This window comes from Camelus ferus, chromosome 18 (genome assembly GCF_009834535.1).
Source record: "Camelus ferus isolate YT-003-E chromosome 18, BCGSAC_Cfer_1.0, whole genome shotgun sequence".
NCBI lineage: Eukaryota > Metazoa > Chordata > Mammalia > Artiodactyla > Camelidae > Camelus > Camelus ferus.
The window spans coordinates 29,971,169-29,994,654 of record NC_045713.1 but is presented as its reverse complement, the minus strand read 5'-3'; the positions used below and the strand labels follow the sequence as shown (position 1 = coordinate 29,994,654).

Below are 23,486 nucleotides of genomic sequence, written 5' to 3'. Positions count from 1 at the left end.
GACAGGAACCTTCAAAGCATGATCACACTTTATCATTGATGGCTTAACCATCTTCCCAACTAGACAAAAAGTTCCATGAGGGCAGGCATCATTTGCAAGGATGCCTGGCACAGCCTGGCGAATGGAAGTCCATCAGAACACAGGTGTCTGGCTGCTTGTCTCAGATCCAGCAGCCACCCTACCCGGCCTGGCTGCCCACCCCTGCCCAGGTACCTATGACCAAGGAACACCCACTCTTCCTGCACCAGCTCAGGCCTTGAGGTCTGAGCTCATGGAGGTGACTGAATGGGTGATCCATCACCCGTCCTCTGCCCTTTGGAAACAATGTAACTTCCAAGCCTTCCTTGACCATAAACGACAGTTGCCAGGCTGCCCTCAGGACCAGCTCTCACCTTTGGGAAAGGCCCATGATCAATCACCAAGTCGTGTGGACTCTGCCTCCTGGACAACATCTTCGTTGGTCCACTGCCTCTACCTCAGGAGGGGCCCCACCAGCTCCTCTCTCAGGGGTCCCTGCTTCTAGTCTTGCCCCGACTCCATCCATTTTCTGCACTGCAGCCACGAGGATCTTAAATACAAATACGACCATCACTCTCCTCCTCTGTCAACAGCAGCCTCCTCCCCTGCATGACATCCCAACACGGGGTGTCAGGTCCTTCATACTCTAGCTCCTCCTCACCTCCCCAGCCTCGTTGCCTGCCCCCCCCCATCTACTTCCATGCCCTCACCCCACACCTGCAGCACAAGCCGTTCCTAGCATCTGGAGTGCTTGCCTTCCTCTCCATCTCCATCAAGATGGCCTTCCTCCTATGGGCTCTTCTGGCTCCTGCCATCTCTGCAGTCTCTCCCTGTTTCCTCGGTATCTGTTTGCAAGCTTCCTGGGGGCCAAGGCAACGTTTGTAGGATTCAGGTTGGTTCCCCAGGGTCTAGGCCAGTGTTTGGAAGAGTAAGCCCTCTATATTCACCTGGAGGAAACATAGAAATTATTTTTAAGACATGGCTTCAATTCTGAGCATCCTTGTGTGAAAGCAAAAATGTTATTTCTACCATGAAATGACATTAAAAAAATTTCTGGTCATTCAAATAATTGCTTGATGTGTAGGAAAACTGAATTCAAATACAAGGATAGAGGGTAAAAACAGAACCCTGATAAATTTTTGTTTTGGTTCTTTCAAAAGATACTAATATATATAAAATAGATAAACAACAAGTTTATACTGTATAGCACAGGGAACTATATTCAATATCTTGTAGTGACTTATGGTGAAAAAGAACATAAAAATGAATAAATGTATATTCATGTATGACTGAAGCATTGTGCTGTACACCAGAAATGGACACAACATTGTAAACTGACTATACTTCAATAAAAATATATTATATATATTTGGCTCAAGTCTACCCTGACATGTGTCATTTGTAATATTTTTTGCTGTCTTTTTAAATTAAAAAAATATTTTTAATGGAGGTACTGGAGTTTGAACCCAGGCCCTCATGCATGCTAAGCATGCGCTCTACCACTGAGCTACACCCACTTCCTTGTAATGATAGTTTGATGTGTGTGGAGGATAGACCCCCAAGGTAACCCTCAATGATCCCCACCTCCCAGTGTTCATGCCCTTGTGTAATCCCCTCCCCCTGAGTGTGGACGGAAACTTGTGACTGGCTTCTAGCCAATGTAATATGGTAAAGGTGACTGAGATGTCAGCCTGTGATTGTATCATAGCATGGAAACTGTCCTGCTAGCAGACTCACTCGAGAGGCTGTCCTTGCTGGCTGGCTGAAGTCGCAGCCGCACTGGGGAAGCCCACATGACCAAGGAACTGCAGGAGCTCTCAAGGAGCTGAGGGCATCCTTCAGATGATGGCCAGCAAGAAGCCAGGGCCCTCAGAGCATGTGGCCCTACAACAACGGGGACATGAATTCTGACAACCTGAGGGAGCTTAGGAACGGGTTCTTCCCCAGTCAGACTTCCAGATGAGACCGCAGCCCTGGCTGACACCTTTACGGCAGCCGTGTGGGACCCAGGCAGAGGACCCAGCTAAGCTGTGCTTGGACTCCTGCCTGACCCTATGAGACAATACATGTATGCTGTTTAAAGCTGCTGAGTCTGTGGTCACTTGTCACATAGCAATAGATAACAGACGGTGTGTGTGGTTTATGGATGCCTGGGTGGCTGTGAGGGGTGAAGCTGGGTGGGGAGATGTGGGAAGAGGGAAGTCTGCCTGCAGAGCTGTAAGGAGGGGTCTGGACAGCTCTGTGCCTGAGGGTGGGTGGAAGAGGACAGCCTCTTTTAGCCTCTTTTGGAGAGTGTATCAAATAGGAGAGATTTGATTGCAAGCAACAGAGACAAACCCAAGAGAGTTTATGCAAAAAAGGGTATTTGTTGTGAAGGTACCAGGGCAGGAAATGCAGAATGGCCTCAGTGATGTGGATGGGTTACGGGAGGGAGGGTGGATTACAGACATATCTAAAAGTGGCTTCCAGAGAAGGTGTCCCAACTCTGCACCACCCCATGCCCTGTTCCCCTTGGCTGGCAGCTTTTTTTTTTTTTTTTTTTTTTCGGCCTTTTGGTTGCCTCAAAGCCAGTGGCTTCGCCATACCAGCAGATCTTTCCTCCTTGGCTCCATCACTCTGATATTAGAAAAGTGGAAGCCACTGATCTGAAAAAACCCATCAGTGAGGTGCTACCCAAGCTGATGCAAGACCAGACTGTGAGCCAGAGACCACTTGGGACCCGGGAGTAGAGACGGTAGAGCGGCAACTGTGAGAAGGTGTAGGCTCTGAAATATGGTTACAGACCATTGGGTCTGCCGTGCAGGTGGCAGGAACAGATCACAGGCAGAGAAGCTACAAGGAGGATTTGTCTTAAGACCTTCAAATATGAGCACTTGTGGGACTCACTGGGCTCTGGGGAGCACTAGGAGCTGGAGCCGCAAGAGGAGGACAGGAGTCCTGCATGGAACTCCTAAGGGAACCAGGGCCATCGAGAAAGCCCAAGAATTCAGTCACTCCAACTGCAACTGAACTCTTGGGAATTCACAGGGTCGAACACAGGACACTCAAGGCAGCCAGGGATGCTCTGACCCCCTGCAGTCTCCAAAACGCTGGATCAAGAACAGGCGGGATGGGTGCTACATGCAAGGTGTGGGTGCTGAGAGGAACAGGTCCACGGCCCTGGGGCAGCTGTGGGCAGGGCAGTGGGAGCGGAAGGCCTGAGCACATGGGACTAGACTTTCTATGAGAACTTTTCTGTGGAGAAGGGAAGGAGACAACGTGAAGGGGGCAGATCCCAGCATCACATCACCCTCCTGATGGTCAGGAATGGCCGCCATGAGTTTAGAGGACAGACTCCTTGACCTCGCGGAGGGTGGGTCTGGTGAAAAGAGGATCCACCGAGTGTAATGCCAGGGCAAGGTGACAGCAGCGTGGCTGACTTCCCCAGCAGTGGTCACCACGGCTCTGCAGCAGCGGGGAGGTGCTTCCACCGTGATGCAACTACAGCTTTGAACACGAGCTGAGCCGCCAAGTCCCACACCATGACTCGTCCGTCCAGGAAGATGGAGGGTAGCCCAGTGACACCGGTAGGAGTCAAGTTAAGTTTCATTTTTCTTTAGATTGGAGCTGTTGAGGTAGGGAGACTGCTACAAACAACAGGGGAGTGAAAACTGAACACCATTCTTAAAATAATGAGGGCATTGGCTGTTTTAGTTCAGAATCAGCGATAAAACACATGCTGCATTCTGGGGAGGGCGTTCATCTTGGACTGTCCCTGTCTCCAGGCACCAACACCGTCTCCTCAGCAAGCGCCATGTCCCCCCTTCCTCCCGGTGCGAGCCCAGGCATCATGGGGGAGGCCTCTCCACGGTGCTGCTGGAGACGCCTGACTGTGGGCAGCTGGGCTCCTTGAAGAAGGGGTCAATGCTTACGGGCGACAGACACCGACACCTTTGCCTTCTCTACAGGGTTTGGCTTGTTCCATAGATGAAGGGGGCGGGTAGAGAAAGAGAACAGCACAGGGATGGTGCAGGAGGCAGGAACAAGTGAGTCTTCAGCAAACACAAATTTAAGATATAGGGGGAAATGGACTTACAGGTACAGATTTTCAATGTAATCACTAAGAGCAGGGAGGTCTTTGGGGTACAGGAAACTTCAAGAGGAAAAAGTGGTTGCCCTTTTCAAGTTCAAACTTAAGTCAACTCACAGTAGAAGGAAGTCCAGTGTCTTCTAGGCAAGGGACAGGTCACTGATGCACCGAGCAAGCAAGTCTATCACTTCAACTGCTCAGCCACCAACATGGCAGCAGGTGTCCCAAGAGAAGATGCCAAACCTGGGCCACGGAGAGGGGCTGTCATCAGAACAGCCGTCCAGACCATCAGCCTCACCTCGCTCCAGTGCCCCACACAATCTTCCCAAGTATTTCAATCCTGGGAAAGAAGATTGGAAGACGGAGCTCCCCCGATAAGAGATGCTCTGGCTCCTGCAATGAGGTTGTGGGGCTGAGTTACTGGGAGTTGGTCTCCGGGAATCTGAGTGTTTCTAGACAAGACAAGCGTCTCTGGACAAGAAAGAGGATCAGGACTGGTGAGAGCAGAGGAGAAGCCTTACCCACAGAACTTTCGCTGAGAGACAGCCAGTCCGGGAGGTCTCTGGGGCACCCGGGGGCTGGTTTCACGCTGCGACCTTGCTCTCCAGTCTTTCAAACTTCTAGAGTCACAACTGGACCCTCACAGGTCCCATCACAATTCTGTTTAGTGAAGTGACAACACGCACATGCACACACACTCACACACACACACAATCCACAGCTTTGCCTCCAAGAAGGATAACGTTTTCATATAAACCACAGAATATATTTAATTCAAATTAAACATGAAACTAAAATAATGTTCGGTCCTTATCAAGTAGCAATTACATTGTTTAAAAAAAAAAACAAAGAACAGTACATTTCTCGCTACATTCTGACAATCCAACAAGGCACAGGCACTCCAGTTTGCTGAGGTGACGGATCCAGCAGTCACCACTGATGCTCGTGGTTCTGACAGGGTCGGGGAGACACAGAACATACTTCATACAAAATGATTCTGCAGCAAGTCGGAAGGACGGGGACCTCCCTTGGGATACATAAGAACGAAAGTCCCAGGAGCAGGAAAGAGGCGACTTGCGTAATGGATGCATTTTATTAAATAGATAGTTAACGCGTTGCTCTTCATTCATTCCAAGTTGCCGCTGGTACCGTCTGTGTTAACAGCGGTGACAAAAGCTTCCTGCACATCTCGGCAATGGTACTCTTTCTGCTCTAGGTATTTCTTCTTTCTGTTTTTTTTGTTTGTTTGTTTTGGCATGATTCTTTCCCATGTAAAGAAAGCCAACTTCTTCAAGACACAGGTCATTCAGCTTTAAGTGTCAGCCTCCGCTCTCTCCTCGGGCTGTGAGAAGGCCAAGTCCTGCGTGGTAAGGCCTTCTTCCTCCCTCCACTGAAAGCTTCTCACTGTTTGGTCTGCGAAGATCAATGTCTGCCTGCCCCTGTTCCACTCGCCAGGGTGGAAGGGGTCAAGGGCGGGGGCAGCTTTCCTCACAGGGCGGTACTTTCTGTGTCATTGTCCATATCCAACAGAATGCGGCCGGGCAAGTCTTTGCTGGCTGAGTCTGAATGCATTTCAGGAAAGATGCTGCGAAGCGGTTCTGAAATCCTAGAATTGGAGTCTGGACAAAAACACGGGGAGACACGGTATCAATGCGTGGTAATGCCCAAGAGGCCTGCCCGAGGTGCTCTGAGAAGAGGAGAAGTTGGAAAGATGGAGAGTCAGCCCATGCACACACACTCCCTTACTAGAGGCACCATCAGCCCTTAGAAGTTGTGTCAAGCCTTTGAGACCCCAGGGGCAGCCGCGTGGCACAGCTCCACCTCCTGGCGCTGGTGGTCCTTTGTGAGCCCAGGGCAATCCTCAGAGTTGCAACCCCCAAAGGATGTGCTCGCTCTGATTGAGGAAAAGAAGCCTTACTCTTACTCGTGCCTCTAACACACTGACTGAAACGCCCTGACAACATCTGGGCTGTGGGAACAGCTCAGCTTCACTGGAGAGAGTTCCTTCCACTGAGGCTGGTGAGTTTCCTCCTGGTATTAATGTTATGCCCTCAAGTTTGGCACTAGTGACATTTGGGGCTGGATCATTCTGGGTTGTGGGGCTGTCCTGTGCACTGAAGGATGCTTAGCAGCCTCCCTGCCCTCTACCCACTCCATGATGGTAGCACACAGCCCTCTCTCCTTCAGTGTGACAAGCAAAGAGGTCTCCAGACAATGCCTAATGTCCCCTGGGGGCACAGTCCCTCCAGGCTGACAATCATTGGGGTAAATCACCAAATCTTCCACAAATATTAATTTTCTCATCTATTTCTAACACTTGTATACTTATAATTCCTTTTTTGTGTCTTATTATGTTGGCTGGAACTCCTTCCTCAAATGGGAAATACTCCTGTGCTCACAAAGACACCGTAACCATCACCTAGTGAGGCGGTGAGTCTTATATTTTCTCCCTCATGAACAAACACTTACTGAGCATCTACCACATTGTACCTGTGAGGACACAACCGTGAACAAGCCAGACACAGCTTTAATGAAGCCCACAGCCAAGTCAGGGAGAGAGGTCCTAATTAAGACAGAAGGATTTGTTTCCCAAGTAGATCTGTTTCTGCAAGATCTGTTTACTTCCTAGGGCGTCTCTTTTCTACCAGTGACTCCTGGGTTGGCTGACCCATCCCTCAAGGTTTCCTATGCACCTCAACTCAGAGAAATTGCTAGGTTTATAGAGGTGCAAAAGCGTGTAAGAATTCAGGTGCTGAATACCCTTTCAGACAATTCAAGTCTTACAATAATTGTAAAACCAATTAAATGGTGCTGAATTTCACTATCTAATGGTACAGTCGAGGGTGGTCTATGTGTACAGAATAAAGGCTGTCTCAGATTTGTCCTTGGCAGAACAAAAGTCAACGAGGGTAGGACCATGTCTGTCTGGTTCTCGGTGTATCCCCAGTGCCTAGAATAGTGACTTAAAGCACTGACTGAAGCAGTGACCCAAGGGACTGTTAAAAGCAGACATTTAATAAATGTTGTGACTGCCTGTCTGGATGGATGGGCAGAGGGACAGATAAAAAGTCATCCAGCCCGACCATCTTTCCAATTCTCCTTTCCTATAGCCTCATGTAAAGAAGAAGCCATGTTTTGAAGACAGCCCTGATACAGAAAATTCATTGCAAATTCAATCCCTTTACCATTATCCTAACCCAACAAGACAGACAGTGCAATCAGCCAGTGTCTCTTCTTGGCCCGAAGAGCTTGCAGGGAAGTACCGGACTGATATGCCTGGTGGGGGATGCACAGTGCAAAGGGAGTGTACATACTAGTTAGATTTCTACTTGTTAATATCCGTTTACATGCAGACTAACATCTATCAGCCACAGACCTTTTCTGGAGGACAAACTTGCTGTCTTTTTAACGTCACAAATAAATAATCTCTGGCTTTGTACTTCTCTGAATTTTTCTATTACGATGAATGCATGTTCCTTATATACTCAGAAAAAAAAAAAAAAGTGTGGTGGGAGCGTAAGGAACATGCCTTCACTCCACCTCCTGCCTGCCCTGTCCGGCAGGTGCGTCTCTTTCCCCAGCCCCTCTCTCACTTTCATATGAATCGTTTCTTGAGAGAAAACGGCAAATCTGTTTACACACAGAAAGCAGTAAGAATCACAGCACGCGGGCAGAGCCAGCTTTCTGAAAGAAAAACCGCAACAGCTGAGCCGCTGGTATACTCGACACGGTATGAAGTGCTCCACACGCGTCGTCACAGCATCTCGCTGAATCCCCGGGAAACCACCCTGAGGCAGCATCAGAGCCACAGTAAGGTGAGAAAGGGAGACTCGGAGAGGCTGAGCTCTCTGTCCAGGCATCGAATGGAGGGTCAAAGCCAGGCTGGTCGGGCTCTGCCGTCTGGTTCTTAATATGCAGAATGCCTTTCCTCCTCCCCAGAGGAAGCTGTGGGTCCCACGGTGAGGGACCTGGGAGAGAAGATGGTATCTGAGGAGGTCATGGGTTGAGTCTTAAACACTTGGGTTCGTTTTAGCACAAGAGCGATAAAGGTTATTTTAGAAAGGTACCTGCAGGAACCCTCAGTTATTTATTTATTTTTTTAAAATACCTCTAAAAAACTTTCTGGCTATGAATTTTCAAGGTTCCGTTTTTCATTACATGCATTCCAAGAAGGGCTGGTCTCTGAGCACACTGCTGGGAGCTAAGCTCACCTGACAGATATTAAGTTTAAAACCAAAAGATAAGCAAAAAAAAAAAAAAAAACAGAGGCCCAGGTCACAGCCGCCATGCACAGGCAGAATGTGACGTGGCTTGCCACAGATCTGGGGCGCTGACAGATGTCACCTGGGTCCTTTGTTGTTTGAGCATCTGGATCCAGGAACTAGGTTCTCTGAGGGTCAGAACGGTCATTCTCTTATGGTTCTAGAAAGTTTACTTGTCACTTCAACAATTACGATTATGTGCTCTAGGTTGTAAACCTACCCTTCAAAAAAGCCAAGGTTATTTTGATAGTCACTTGGACGGGTCACAGATCCAAACACATCCTTGAAACTGAACGTTACAGGAACAATTGCAGCGTGAATCCACCCCCTCCCGATCTTTCATCCTTCTTGTCTAAACTAGAGTCTGGGGGAATGACTTCCTTCGGTTCTTTATTAGTTTTCTAGGGCTGTGAGAGGCCGACTAGTCTATAAGAGACTTTGAGCCAACTTGTCATTATTTCAGTCAAAGGAGAGATTCTGCTCAAGTCTCACTGGATATTTATCTTCATACGAGTCTGATGTCTATTTATTAAAAATAAAGTGGAAGCAGAAGCAGAAGTCACTTAAATGTCTAACTACGAGAAGTTAATGCATCTGCTTAATGAAATTATTATGCAGTCACTGAAAAAGATGGTTATGAAAACTACATTATAACATGGGAAAGAGTGTATGAGGTAAAGTGAAATAAAAACGCAAGATCAAAATCTGTATGTGCCAAATAGTTACGATCATGCACCCCTCCTTTGCCTTTCAGGGAAAAAAAAAAAGAAAACCTAGAAAGGAAAAAATGAAATATGAAAAGTGGACTTTTTCAATCTTGGAAGGGTGATTTCGTATTATTTCTAGTTCCCCAATTTGCTTTAGGATCTGAACTTATTTTTAAAAGGCATTACTTTCATGATATAAAAAGAGTTTAATTTTAGAGAGCCAAGACCGTGAGGGCCAGCACAGTGTCGGGTATCTAATGACAGTAATGTGCTTTCTTCCACCACTGCGCAGTGGAAGAACGACTCTGAGGGAATTCTGGGGCTCACCAAATTAAGAAATACCTGTTACTCCAGAACACTGTCTTTTTAACCCACCACCAACTGGTGTATCAGAATCAAAACATAAATGCCTGGGCTCCAGACCGCCTGCGTCTGGGTCCAGGCATATGAGTTTTTAAAATGGTGACATGCGAACCTCGTATTGAACTCTGGTTATCTATTTTTTCATAAAAATGATCATAAATAGTGACCATTTATTTAGACCCACTGTGTAGTAAGAACTGTAAGATGTTTTTTGTATGTTATCTGATGTAACCCCTTTGAAAGTTATTCTCACAAATGTCACCATTTTACAGATCAACCAGGTTGTGCTGTGACTGCTGTTACACGGAGAGCTGAAAATATAACTCAGGCGTGTGTGATTCTGGTGTGGGCTCTTTCCACTACCCCTCAAGCCTGCCTGGTATAGAAAAGACTGGAAGTTAAAGAGGTAACAAGGTGACCAGCTGGGGCACGTCTGTGAGCACGCTTAGTATTCGGAGTCATTGACAGCAAGCACGACGCGGCCAGCCGCCTGGAGTGCATGCACTGTTAGTGGGGATGCAAGCAGGCAGGGTTAGAGTGACCGGTTAACGACAGGCATTAGTGCGCAAACATGATCATAACGTAGCAAAAACGCTTCGGCCAATCAGGTGCCTTTTCCTTACCATTACATATTCCAATTTCAGTTCTTACTGAATATGGCAGGTCATACATCTAAATTATTTAATAAAATGTTTAAATTAGAACACTCTTGGCTAAAATCTATTACTTTAAAAACAGCAAGATGTAAACGCTCTTCCTTGCGAAGCTCAAATCCTACTGCTTTCTTGAGGGACGATGAAGAAGAGATTCGAAACGACGGACAGCAGAGTCCCTCCTTTCTCTGGTGCAGGGCTGCCAGGAACTGGCGGCCAAACCTGTTTGGCAGCAAAAATCTCCCGCAAGGAGCTTATCTTAATCTCCACCCCCCCCCCCCGCCATAATTCAGTTTTTAAGGTCAAATCCTCTAAACGATAACGAATAACCTGTTTTCAGGAATTTGTCTGTACAGAGTTTCCCAAGTGAAATCATTATAAACGACTACCTGTCCAAGGAAGTCACATTTTTTTCTTCCTGAAATACCCAATGGCTTTACCCGAGATCGGTTAATAGCAGCATGATCAACACTAGCAGATTCATGAATCCTTTCTTTTTTTTGGAGGGGGTGTAATTAGGTTTATTTATTTATTTTTAACGGAGGTACTGGGGATTGAACCCAGGACCTTGTGCATGCTAAGCACAGTGATCTATCACTGAGCTATACCCTCCCCCACCGCAGATTCACGAATTCTATTAAATTCTAGCTTTTTGTGCACTTCTAACGGCAATCTAGGGGATTTTAAGAAATTAAAAATTAATTCTGTAATACAAAGATAACTGTGGTGACCTGTGGAATCTCCTGAGTTAGGAGAATTCAAAGCATAGATTGGTTTTCAAATATTTAGCTCATATCCTAAGGAGAAGCATCAATAATATAAAATTTCACTTATCTGACAATTGTAAAGTACAGACCATTACAGTGTCATAGCAGATCAATAAAATAACCTTCTGGAATAAATACACCCCAGATAACAATGGTATTAAAGAATAGCCATTAATTCTAGTTGAGTCTAAACAAAAGGAATGTTTGGGGAATAAACTTCTGATGTCTCATAAGTACTGAAGTGTTAAAAGGCTCAGCCTTAACTAGGGTTTAGTCATTTCACTCTATAAGTGACTTCCACACCCAACTGGGCAACCCCAGACTTTTGGGTTTATCATCTAGGAGTCAGGAAGGTGTAATCACACCTATGCCCCACTCTGTGTTATAAAGACTGCATTCTTGTTTTCCCCTTCTGGTTTCTACGGAAAGTTTTGGTCAAACCAAAGCAGTGAAAATTCTGGCTAAGTAGCCCACTGACAGCTTAAGGCTCAGATCAGCTGATTAAAGCAGTTATATACACAATGAGAGCCTTATGCCATCCAAATATGGACCTAAAGGCAAAATTCAGATGACCCTCACGGTATCTTTCAAAAAGCTCCTATGGTTTAAGAAAGCAAAAATGTAAGTAAGCCATAATGCAAAGAAATTTAGTGTGGGATCTTTGGAGGAAGATTTTTTTTTTTTGGTCCTGCAAATTTCAAACACCAAATTAAGAAGCACCATGCAGTTAACTTGCACTAAGATGTAAAATTAAAAATTAAAAGCTTAAGACACAGGGGACACAATTTTCTGTGCTAACTGCACCCGAATCCTCTTTGGTTGGATGAATGCTGACCGGCCAGTCAATGACAGGGAAATCACCCCGAGGAGAGCAGAACATCTTTGAAGAGCTTACCAGAAAGAAAGGAGACAAGTCTTACTATCTTATCTGAGCAGCTGGAAATCGGCTTGCAAGCTACTGACATCTACCTCTTGAATTCGGAGCATTGCAGCTCAAAGTGCTTCTGATAAAAACAAAAAGTGATGTCTACACGCTACAGAACGGATGGCAGGGGGTCAGATGGCTGCTCCTGAGCACAAAGTCAAAAGCACGTATGCAAAACACGTATGCTAAGCAGGAGCATTTGGGGCTGCGGGCAAGCTGCTTGGGGGGTGGTTACAGACCTTAGTCCTGGAAACCTTCCCCACCTGTGAGGGCACTAGGAAGGGCATCTAGTGGGGAACAAACAAACAAACAAACCAATGCGACTTTGTTTTAAAAAAATAAAAGCTGAGGTGTCATCAGAAAAAAAGTTAACAATTTACAACACACGCGAATCACACATTATTCTCCTGAAAAAAAAAAAAAGTTATCAAAAGAGAGACTAGTCGGTTAACCCTCACCATTTCGGGTACCAGTTCAGGGTGTACCTTTTGCTCATTTTCAGCAGAAAAGTCACTCTGTACGGTTGGAGGGCCCAAAGATGTATTTTAGCTTCTTCTCTAAAAACAGCCCCACTTCGAAAAATTTAAGACTAGGCTGTTCTAAGAAATGATTCAAAGCTCCTAATTACCATTTTAAAAACGCATTAAAAAAAAATCCATCCATCCCATCCTTAAATCAAATAGTAAAGTAGAACACTTGGGATGGAAATATTTTTTAAAATCGTAATTAAATAAAATAGTTATGCTCTAGACTGCTTATTTTGAAAAATTCCATTAGGTAGGTAAAATCTGTACAATCTTCAACACCCAAACCAGGTTTCCATGGAATGATGGGGAAATCTTGATTCTTCTCTCCTTTGCCAGGAGAGGCTAGCACTCTCATAGGGTCATGCCCCCAAATCTCATTTCCCAGGGCACCCAGTTTGGCACAAATCACGTTTTTCATGGTTATACTGAAATGCTTCACTTACTATGAATATTTTTACTCTTAAAAGGAAAACAAGCATTTTAATGGGGAATTCACTAAGAAATCAATGTCATGCTCAAGCTGCACAATACCTTCCCCCTGGATTAGGACATTAGACCTAGAAAAATGTAACCATAGACGGTTGTAAACACAAAATGAACCTATAAATCAGGGGGTGGCAAACTCCAAGAACCAGGTAGTAATTTTTAAGGCTGTGAGAGCGTACGACCTCTGAGAAGGCTACACAACTCTGCTGTTTTAGCACAAAAGCAGCCAGAGATAGTATGTAAATGAATGGGCGTGGCTATGTTCTAATAAAACTTTACTTACAAAAATTAGCTGGGGGCCAGATTTGGGCACTGGCTGTAGTTTGCCCACCCCTGATAGAAATCAAAGGCTAAATGACGGGGAGCCCTGCAAAAGCAAGGTCGAGTGGAGAGGGGGAAGTGTGTGAACCCATTGCCTACTCACCCGTTACTATTTTGGAAGCGGTGGGCAGCTGCGATGTTGAGGCTGCCCTCGCCGGCGGGGTGGGCGCCGGGAGGGTGCGGGGGTGGCGGCACGCTGGGTCGGTTCCTCGGCTTCGGTACTGGTCTCGGTCTCGGTAAGGTTCCGTGCAGCGCCGAAGCCTCGGGGTTGCTCACCGCCTGGGTCTGGGCAGCCGGCAGGCCAGGGGTGCTGCTTCCCTAAGGGCGGGGTGCTGGGGGGCGTTGGCGTCTGGGGAGGGGTGTGGGGTGCCTGCTCGAGTCCGTGCTCCCCCGGCAGGGCGGCGGGGGCGGGCGCGCCCTGGCTGCCCGGCTTGGCGAGCGCAGCCGGCGTGGCCTGCGTGGGGGGCTGCGGCGGCGGGTGATTGGGAGCTTGTATCGGAGACAGGCTGCTGGAGTACCTCCGGGGTGCAGAGGGCTGCGAGGCGGCGCACGGCTGGCCCGGGGCCTGGCCCGGGGGCTGGGTGGGAGGGGAAGGGCTTCGGGTGGACGGCTTTGGTGACAGGCTGGGGGGATGCTGAGACGTTCCCGGAGAACTCTGGCCCCCGAGATGGCCAGGAGGTGGGTTTCCTGGTTTCGGGGGTGCTGGAGCAGGTTTTTTAACGGCTGCACAAAGGGAAAACACCTCTCAGTAAGAGCAGCCCGGTGATGGCCAACGCCCTCTGGACCAGGGCACCGAGGTTAACCTCGCCGTGTGAGCCATGCCGAGATCAGTACCCACCACCATGCGGTCTGGTGACCCTTCACCCCGTGGTCCGCCTCCCCAAAATCCACAGTCTCAGTCTCACCATGAGAAAAACATCTGAAAAACGCAAATTGAGAGACTGTCTTCAAAATGCCCGACCAGTACTCCCCAAAACTGGTGAGCCATGAAAAAACAAAAGAAGCCTGGAAACTGGCCCAAACCAAAGAAGAGTAAGGGGCTGTGAGGAATAAATGCCATGTGCTCTCCTAGTGGGAGTGAGCCAGAGACAGAAAATGGCTGTTAGTGGAAAAAACGGGTGAGATTTGAACCAAGCATGGAGTTTAGTTAGTAGCAATGTACCAAAATGTAGCAGTGTTGGTTTCTTAGCTGTGATAAATGTACCAAGGTGATGCACGATGTTAAAAATAGAGGAAAGTGGAAGGGGGGTATAGGGGAACTCTCAGACTATCTTTCTAACTTCTCTGTAGATCTAAAAATTATTTGGGGGTTGGTTAGTGCAGTGGCAGAGCACCTGCTTAGCCTGCAGGAGGTCCTGGCTTCAGTCCCCATTAACTCCACTTAAAACCAAGCAAACAAACAAACCTAGTTTCCTCCCCACCCCTGGCAAAAATAAATAAATAAAATACATTTTAAAATTAAAATTATTTCCAAATAAAAAGGTTATTTTTTAAAAGTACATTATACACATATAGGTCTTTAAAGACCTCTCATTTTAAAAGTTCAATAATTAGAGCACTCAGTGAATAGAGGCTGCCTCACCTATGTGGAGTCTCTGCTCCAAACCCACTTGGCATCCTGCCGGTCAGCACCCTTCTCTCGAGAGGAGAAACGCAGAGAAGCAAGAGCAGCTAAGGAGGGCCCCCTAAGCATGACTGGTCTGCCAGTACATAACCCTGGCCCCCTGCCCTAAGCCATATTCTTCTAGAGAGCTTGATTTTTTTTTTTTTTTTTTGGTAACAGAAATTCTATGAATTCCAGAATCATCTGTGCTAACAGATATATTCTAAATAAAAGTACAAATCTGAAGGCTGCCTTAGAATTACTTCTCTAAGGAGAGCCGAGTCACATCGCTGTCGTCCCTACACCAGCTGAGATCAGCATCACTGCCGGGTGGGAATTTGGTACTGAGGAGGGCAGGGTAGGAGGGAGAAACAAGTGTGGAGACTGATTTGGGGCTGGGAGGGGCGGGTGGAAAGGAGAGACGTTAGCATTTCTCAAATTCTGCTGAGATCCTACTAATCCCCTAAGAAAGGGAGAGGGAAACGAAGGGAAGAATGAACGTGTGTCATTCACTTAACACGTCACTGGCACCGGCTGGGCTCTTTACATAGACTGTCTCATCGGAGTCTCATCAACTCACTGCCAGGCAGGCATTGTTATATCCATTTCACGGTGCAGGAAACGGAGGCTCAGAGAGGTCAAGTGTTTGTAAACGGTCACACAGCTGCTAGGTGGCAGAACAGAGGCTCCCACCACGGCCTGTGGCCTCCCTGGACTCTTTTTACCTCTCCCTCTTTCCTACACCGCCTGGCTCCCTGTTCGCAGGGCTCAGAATTCAGAAATGGAAAGGGTATAAAGTCTCCTCTGCTCTGCTGGCCTAGAACTTTTGACCCTGGAACTTGGAAGAACTTTTCCCACAGCAAGCTGACAAAGGAAAGAATCTGGAATATTAGCAGTTCTCTAGTTATTATAGGCAATTTAAAAAGAAAAATTTGCAACTCTCTGTTCTCAGCAATATTAACGGTAAATTCACATTGAATAAAAGATCATTCCTGACCTTTAAGGGTGCAGAGGGAATTAGGAGAGGACACATGAGAGTGGGGTGACAAGGTCCGAGTCCCAGGTGGAGGCCAGGCTGGGAGAAAGGCAGGCCTTGTCTAAGGCCACCTATGAAGGTGCCAGGAGACTGAACTGGGGTCCGCGGTGTGGGGCACGGCACACAAAGGATCAAAGTCTTCCGTGAGGAAGCCTGAGATCTATGATTGCAGGAAAAGGGAAGCAGGAAAGACTCCTAACGGGGCTACGAGGGAATCTCAACTGGAAAGCATGGGTATAGCTGGCATCCAGGGAGAAAAGGCCTAATTTCCCGCAAGCATCAGCTGGGATACAGATGAAGATGATGGTGGCTTGGAGGAGAACCTTCTTAAGATTTTCCATTAGCGACTTTGGTTGATAATAATGTGTCCATGTTGGTTCTTCAATTGTACCAAATAAATTCTGCTCAATTCTGTTGTGAACCTGAAACTGCTCTAAAAGAATAAAGTCTATTTAAAAAAAAAGAGATTTTCCATTAGCAAAACTGTTATTTATTCTATTTCCCTAGTCCTGTTACAGAGAGAATAATAAAAGAATATGGACTCAGAAATGTATTCTTTGCTCATTTTTTAATTGGGCTATCTGCCTTTTTGCTATTGAATTGTATGAGTTTCTGATATATTTTGGATACTAACCACTTGATTGTGGTAATTATTTCACATACATTAAATCATCACCTTAAAAAAATAAATGCAACATGGGATTCTGGATTGATGCTGGGCAGAAAGAAAAACTTTACAGGAAAGACTGGGGAAATCTGGTCAAAACCTGAAGTTTAGCCAATTTCACTGTATCAATGTTAGTTTCCTGATTTCAATAGTTGTTCTGTAAAATGTTAAAATTAAGAGAAGCTCAGTGAAGACTATATGGGCATTTTCAATACTATCTCTACAATTCTCCTTAAGGTCTAAAATTATATCAAATTCAAAAATATGTGTCATTTTATATTGAAGACCACCCATACGCCGATAAATGCAACTGGGAGTTAAGACACGGGGCATCCTGGTTCACAAGGAATTTAATTGGCTTTAGCCGCCACCCACGAGATGCTGATACCACTCCCCTTCCTGACTGTGACAACCAAAAACATCTGCATCTGCCAAATATCCCAAGTCGTAAGATCTAAGAGGCACCTGGAGCTCCCAGACCACACATATTTACTGAGGGCCCTCTCTGTGACAGAGTCCCAGGGATAGGAATATTGGAACGTATGGGGTAGGTAAAATCCCAGCTATGTGAGAGCTACAAAGGAAGACTGGCAATCTACTAAAAAACAAAATAAAAAATTTCAGATGGAGAAAAATGCCCTGAAAGGAATAGAGTGACATGATAGAGAATGACTTGTGTGATTGGTAGGGTTGGCAGTGGTCATCAGCTCAGACTGGGCAGTCCAGGAGGGCTCACGGGGGAGGAAGGTTTTGAGCTGAGACCTGAATGATAAGAAGCAACCCCGTGTAGAATGGAACAGAGAGAGCAGGAATTAATCCACGCCCATCTGGTCAACTGATCGTCAACAGGGCACCAAGAATACACAATGGGGAAAGGATGATGCTGGGAAAACTGGATACCTGCATGTAAAAGAATGAAACTGGACCCTTATCTTACACAATATACAGAAGTCAACTCAAAGTGGATTAAATACTTAAAACGTAAGACCTGAAACTGTAAATCTCTGAAGGAAACACAAGGGGAAAGTTTCATAACACTGGTGTTGGCCATGATAACAAAAACAAAAATAGGTGTGTGGAATTATATCAAACTAATTAGCTTCAGTACAGCAAAGGGAACAATCAACAGAATAAAAAGACAACCTACAGAAAGGGAGAAAATATTTTCAAGTTGTGTATCTGATAAGGTGTTAATTTCCAAAATAATATAAGGAATTCCTGTAACTCAATTTTGTTAGCAAAAACACTAACAACCTGGTCTTAAAATGGACCAAAGACTTAAAAAGACATTTCTCCAAAGAAGAGATAAAAATGGCCAAAAGTTGCATATGAAAAAGTGCTCAACAGCACTAACAATCAGGGAAATGCAAATCAAAACCAAAATGACACATTACCTCACACTTGTTAGAATGGCTTTAAAAAAAAAAAAAAAAAGACCAAAGTGTTGGTGAGAATACAGAGAAACTGAAACTCTTGTACACTATTGGGAATGTAAATTGGCACAGCCATTAAGGAAAACAGTTTGGAGGCTCTTAAAAAAATTTAAAAATAGAACTACCATATTGATTCAAGAATCTCACTTCTGGATATTTATCCAAAAGAACTGAAATCAGGGTCTTGAAGAAATTTCTTTTTGCACACTCATGTTCACAGAAGCATTATTCACAACAGCCAAGATGCTGGAAACAACTTATATGCCCAATGATGGATGACTGGATTTAAAAAAAAAAAGTGGTATATACATAAAATGGAATATTATTTAGCCTTAAAACAGAAGGAAATTCTGTCATATATAACAACACGGACAAACTTTAAAGCCATTGTACTGAGTGAAATAAGCTAGTCGCAGAAGGACAAACACTGCATGACTGCACTTATAGGAGGTATGGAACACAGTCAAACTCGGACTCAGAGAGTGAAACGGAAGCTGCCAGGGGCTGGGGGGAGGGAGTAAAGATGGGGCATAATGGAGAGCTGGTAGTCAACAGGCATAAAGTTTCGATTATGTCAGATAACTTCTAGAGAGCTGCGGTACAACACTGTACTGCACACTTCAGAGGACGCGACTGTACACCGTACACAAATATTTAAGAGGGCAGATCTCATGTTGTGTTCTTACCCCAATAAAACAGAAAGTAAAATAGAAGGAAGGGACCACGTGAAGAAGTGGGATAGACTGTTCTGGAAGAGAAAACACGTGCAGAAGCTCTGAAGAGGGAAAAAGCTTAGTGCATCCGAGGAACAGAGAGCAGACCAGCGAGGCTGAAGGTGCAGCGAGAGGGGCAGGGGTAAGAGCTGGGCTCAGAGGCGGCTCCGCCAGACCCCGCAGGGTGATGGTTGGGGGTCGGCACTGAAGCCACTGGAGAGTTCCACCCAGAGGTGACATGACCTGCTTTGTGTTTTAAAGCCATTCCCCTCTTGGAGGGCATTATGCTCAGTGAAATAAGACAGACAAAGACAAATACTATATGTGGGATCTAAAAAAACACAACAAACTAGTGAATAAAACAAAAAAAGACGCAGATTCACAGATATAGAGAACAAACTAGTGACTATCAGTGAGGAGAGAGCAGTGGGGAGAGGCAGGTAGGAACTGGGAAAAAAAGGGCATTATTATGGAATTATATGAAATCATGTATGTGAAACTTTTGAAAATCGTAAAGCAAAGAACTACAGAATTTGAAGAATCTTTCATTCAATTGAAAAAAAAAAAAAAAGCCATTCCCCCAGCTGCTGGGCGGGGAACTAGAGGGCCCAGGTGGGAACAATTCAGATTCCGTGTGAATGGGGGACCCAGAAGGCCCCGACCCCAGGCCGGTGGGTCCAGGGGCTTGCAGACCCACAAAGCCTAGCTGGGGCAGTCCCAAAACAGAGTGAGGGCTTGGAACGCCGAGTCCTGGGAACCTGAGAGCGTTTCTGGAGAAATGACTGTTTGCTAAGCTTTGTAGCTTGAACATCTTCGTAAATGTGTGCTTTCCTGCTCCCCATTTTTTCATCTCCCTTTGATGATTCTTTTCCTTAACGACTGGCTTTTCGGCTTGCCATTTTATAACAGACGTGGAACCGATGAGCTGGAAGGCTTCTCAACCTGATCCCTGCACGGACCCGGGGAGGTCTGTCATCCCTCCCCGAGGGCACGGAGTAAAGGTGGCCACTTACCTCGGCGCAGAGTGTGAGGGCTTGGGCCAGCGGAATTGTGCGCCGGGCCGACCGAGAGCTGATGGGAGCCGGCAGCTGCTGGGGCCGGGTTTTGGCCGGAGGCCGCCTGACCGCTGCTTCTCCCTGGTGCAGGGGCAGGTGCCGGTGCAGAGTCCTTGGGCTTTGGGGGACTATGGGGAACAGAAGACCAATTAGATGTCAGGCACTCCCAGCCAGAAAAGCTAATAAGCCTGCTGTAAAATATAAGGTTCCGACCAGAGTTTTCCCTGAAGCCAGCAAGGAGGTCATCTGCAATTTTAAATAGCTCCCACTGGGTCTATAAAGCTAGTATTTATTTGGCGTCACACAGGACTACAGATTTTATGAGCTTCATTGCATCAGACTGTCTTCCAACTACTCTGCCAGTCAAATATCATAATAGGGCCCATTTTGCAGCAACCAACGAGAAATTTCAAGTTCTGGTCTGCTGGTACTTCAATTGGGCAATATTAAAAAAAAAAATGAAAGGGCTTTTGGACTTCATAATAATGCAACTTTGACATATACACTGGACAAAATTAATGACAAAGCACTCAATTATCATCAATAATTTGGACTTGAAGAAATAGAAACTCTGAGAGGCTAAATGATTGCTCAAGGTCCAGAGTCAGTTAATATTAGGGTAGAGATCAGAACTCAGGTTTACTAATTCCTGGCTCAGAACTTTTTATACTAAACTTTATAGCTCCATTTTGTCACGGTCACCAAAGAGTGAATGCCATTAGTGAAATGTACACAAAAATATCTGCAGAGCATAAAAAACAAAGAGCAAAGTGATTCTATTTGTCCTTCTGCAGTGAAGACTGATTATTGTCTTAAATAATGTATTTAGCCTTGATTAAACAAACTGAACGCTCCAGGTAAATGAAAATGTCTGCGTTTGCTAAGAGTTTTCTTCTCAAAAGAAAAAAACTTAAGCCAAAACGAATACACATACAGTAACAGCTAATGGACAGGCCAATGTGGAGCTTATGATGTGCACACGAAGCACTAGGAAGTTTGAAGGTTTAGTTATTTTTAACCAAAGAGTGAACTTCCTCAAATTATGAGGGAAGAAAGGAATTCAAGAAAGCATACGCCCCGCAGAGTTCAGCTATGAGGATTTAACAAGATTCTTATCTCGTCGGCACTCTCTCCCCACCTAAAGATGAGGTAAGGGAGTTCTCCCAAGGCAGGTTCATCTCGGGGCAGAAAAAAGGACGTGGATGAACCGGCCACGCCGGTTTTCAGTATTTATTTCACTTTCTATACAATCGTGTAGTGCTTTACAGGTAGCCAGGCTAGACCTAGGCAATAAAGATGTCCACACCTACAAGAGGGGCTCAACTTTTACAGCAGCTGCCAGTTCAGAGCGACCCGGGACACCACCTGAAGTGGCCTCTGGGGGTCATCTGCCTGGGCAGAGTAGAGCACTGGATTTATGCAGATGAAATTAAAGTCTCAAGTTCAAAAGGTTTTTGTTTTTTTTTTTTTTCTTAAAATTGCTGTATATCTGTAGTCCACTCCAGGTGGCTCTAAGGAACAAAAGAGCCTTTTAAGAAAGCCAATCATCACATTTTCCACCTTGTTCTCGTGGATCAGCGCCCCTACAAGACTGAAAGCTAGGGGGTGGAGGTAGCCTAGTGACCTAGTGTGCACAGCACAGCATCCAGGATATATTACTTAGTTATTCAGTAAATCTGATGGGATGGGTGGATGGATGGATGGATGAGTAAGTGAACGAATGCATGAATGCCAGGAATACAATAACCTAACAGCCTGTTACAGTCAAATGCTGGCTCGTTAGCGTACTGGGTGACAACAAGCAAGTGGTACATGAACAATGAGCACACATCAGACAGGACTGCTAGACACCTGCGGGCTTCTGGCTTCCAGCACCAAAGCGGTATGGTAAAGAATGCAAACAAATGTTGCTTTCTTTGGAAAACAGGAAAGGAAGCAAGCATTCTGCAGTCTTTATTTCCATCCTTTGCCAACCGGAGGCGTGAAGGCTAACTGGGTTCACTCCGTGCTGAGCGATCCTCTGGGCACGGAGGCCACGCCCGCAGGCCAGCACCTGTAAGAAGGCTGGGGCGTCCAGCACCCGCTGCCAGCAGAAGCCGGCCCCTTACCTGCCATCGCCCGGGCTTGGGCCCTGCTCCAGGGTGCCCGCAGAGGAGGGGCCAGTCCCACCCCCTGTGCTGCTTTCAGCCCTAGAGCTCTGGGGAGGGGGCTCTGGGCCCGCTGGAGCCAAGGTGCTGCCATCTGTGGGCGGGAGTGGCGGCTGGAAAGCAGGGGATACGTGCTTTCTATTTAGAGTGCCACCCCGCCGGGGGGCCTGGAAGTCCATAAGCTTCACACCAAAGCTACACAGAGAGAAGAAACAGTCAACACACCTGCGAGCCAACGACTGACACAGAAGCCCATCAGTCCGCGCGTGTTCAACCTCGCACGCGGGGACAGCCACCCAAGTTGCCCGGCATGCAGTGAAGCGGCAAGGACCAGATTAACGGTCATTCCTATCACCCAGGCAAGCGACTCAACTTGGCTTTAAACGTGGACCTGGTACTGATCAGTGTCCTCTCTCAAAGTGGGTGTGAGCAGCTGAAAGCGAACAGGCAGGTCTCATCTTGAGTGAGTGACGTCAGTTGGCGTGTGTCTTTCTACAGTGCTACGTACAAGCCCATCAGCTCGGCGCTGGGCGCCTGGGCATCAAGGTGGAAGGCGAGTGCAGAAGTGTGGCAACGTAAGGCCGTCACATCACACTGCCTCTCAGGCTGAGATGTGGACACGCTGGTCTACGTGTATGCAAAGACTGCATCCGGAAGGATGCATAGCACTGGGACAATGGTTGCTTCTGAGAAGTGGCTGGGGTGGTGGCTGGAGGATAAGGTGGAAGGAAGACTCACTCATCACTGAAGCCCACTGGTGTATGAACTGTAAAATTTTTTCCCAGTTCAAAAAGTAAAAAGTACATGGCTCCCTGAGCTTGTGTTTACTGGGTCAGTCGGCGGGGAGAACCCTATCCAGGAAGACAGCTGAGAATTGTTTATTGTGTGCTAACTAGACCTGTAACATTGCACGTTGTAACTTAAAATATACAAAGGCTGACTTTGTGGAGGCTGGCGTTTGTCATCGGGGGCACTACTGCATGTGTGAAGGTGGGTTCAGAGATGTAAAACTTTTGCACAGAATAAGTGTGAATTCCAGAGGAACAGAAGAGAAAAGTAAAGCTTTTTTCTTTGCTGTGGGTTAAAAAAAAACAAACAAAAAACAAAAACAAACTTAAAAAAAATCCACCCCCCTGTAAGATTGGGTAATTAAAAGAAGAGCTCGTTTAGTCTTAGTATAAAACTATTTCCAGTAACATTATTATTACATGTATGCGAGAAAAGCATGTTACTTCTAACTCTTAGCATTACTGGGGAACACAGTGGCATTTCACTACACATGTTGGCTAGATTGGCATCGAAGGCAAAAACCACAAATAGCCTTAATAATTTGCGAAAATCACTGATGGAGCCTAGCATAGAGACATACTGTCTCTCACTAAGTCCAACACAGACGTTTTTTTCTTCCAGGATTGGCACAAACTGAGGTTTCTCCAGCTGAAAAGCAGATTCAGTGGGTGGCTTCCAGGGAAGAGCCAAGTCATACTAAAACTACGACTCTTTAAACACCAAGTCACACAAGCTGCTGTGAGAGGTGGGCTGTTCTCACACTCACTTTGGGACATACGTCCACAGTATTTCACTTTTTTCCCCCTTTTTCTTTTTCCCCCAATCAGGTACACTTAGATGTGTGAGATGCCACCATGTGGGGCTCTCACAGACCACCACGTAAAGCTTGAATGCACGAGGGACGAGAGTTAACTGACAAAACTGCACTGCCTGCTTGGGGTCAGA

General features: G+C 46.2%; 1 protein-coding gene across 1 annotated transcript in view; it reads right to left on the bottom strand.

Moving 5' to 3' along the window:
* Positions 1-5,313: 5,313 nt before the first annotated feature.
* The window catches only part of ARHGAP17 (Rho GTPase activating protein 17), a 77,742-nt gene continuing 59,569 nt past the window's right edge, over positions 5,314-23,486 (bottom strand). Inside the window, 6 exon segments of the mRNA XM_032460832.1 lie at positions 5,314-5,706; positions 13,202-13,238; positions 13,240-13,404; positions 13,406-13,821; positions 19,564-19,733; positions 21,714-21,947. Of these exon segments, the coding sequence (XP_032316723.1) occupies positions 5,576-5,706; positions 13,202-13,238; positions 13,240-13,404; positions 13,406-13,821; positions 19,564-19,733; positions 21,714-21,947 (1,153 nt within the window). The 3' untranslated portion in view covers positions 5,314-5,575.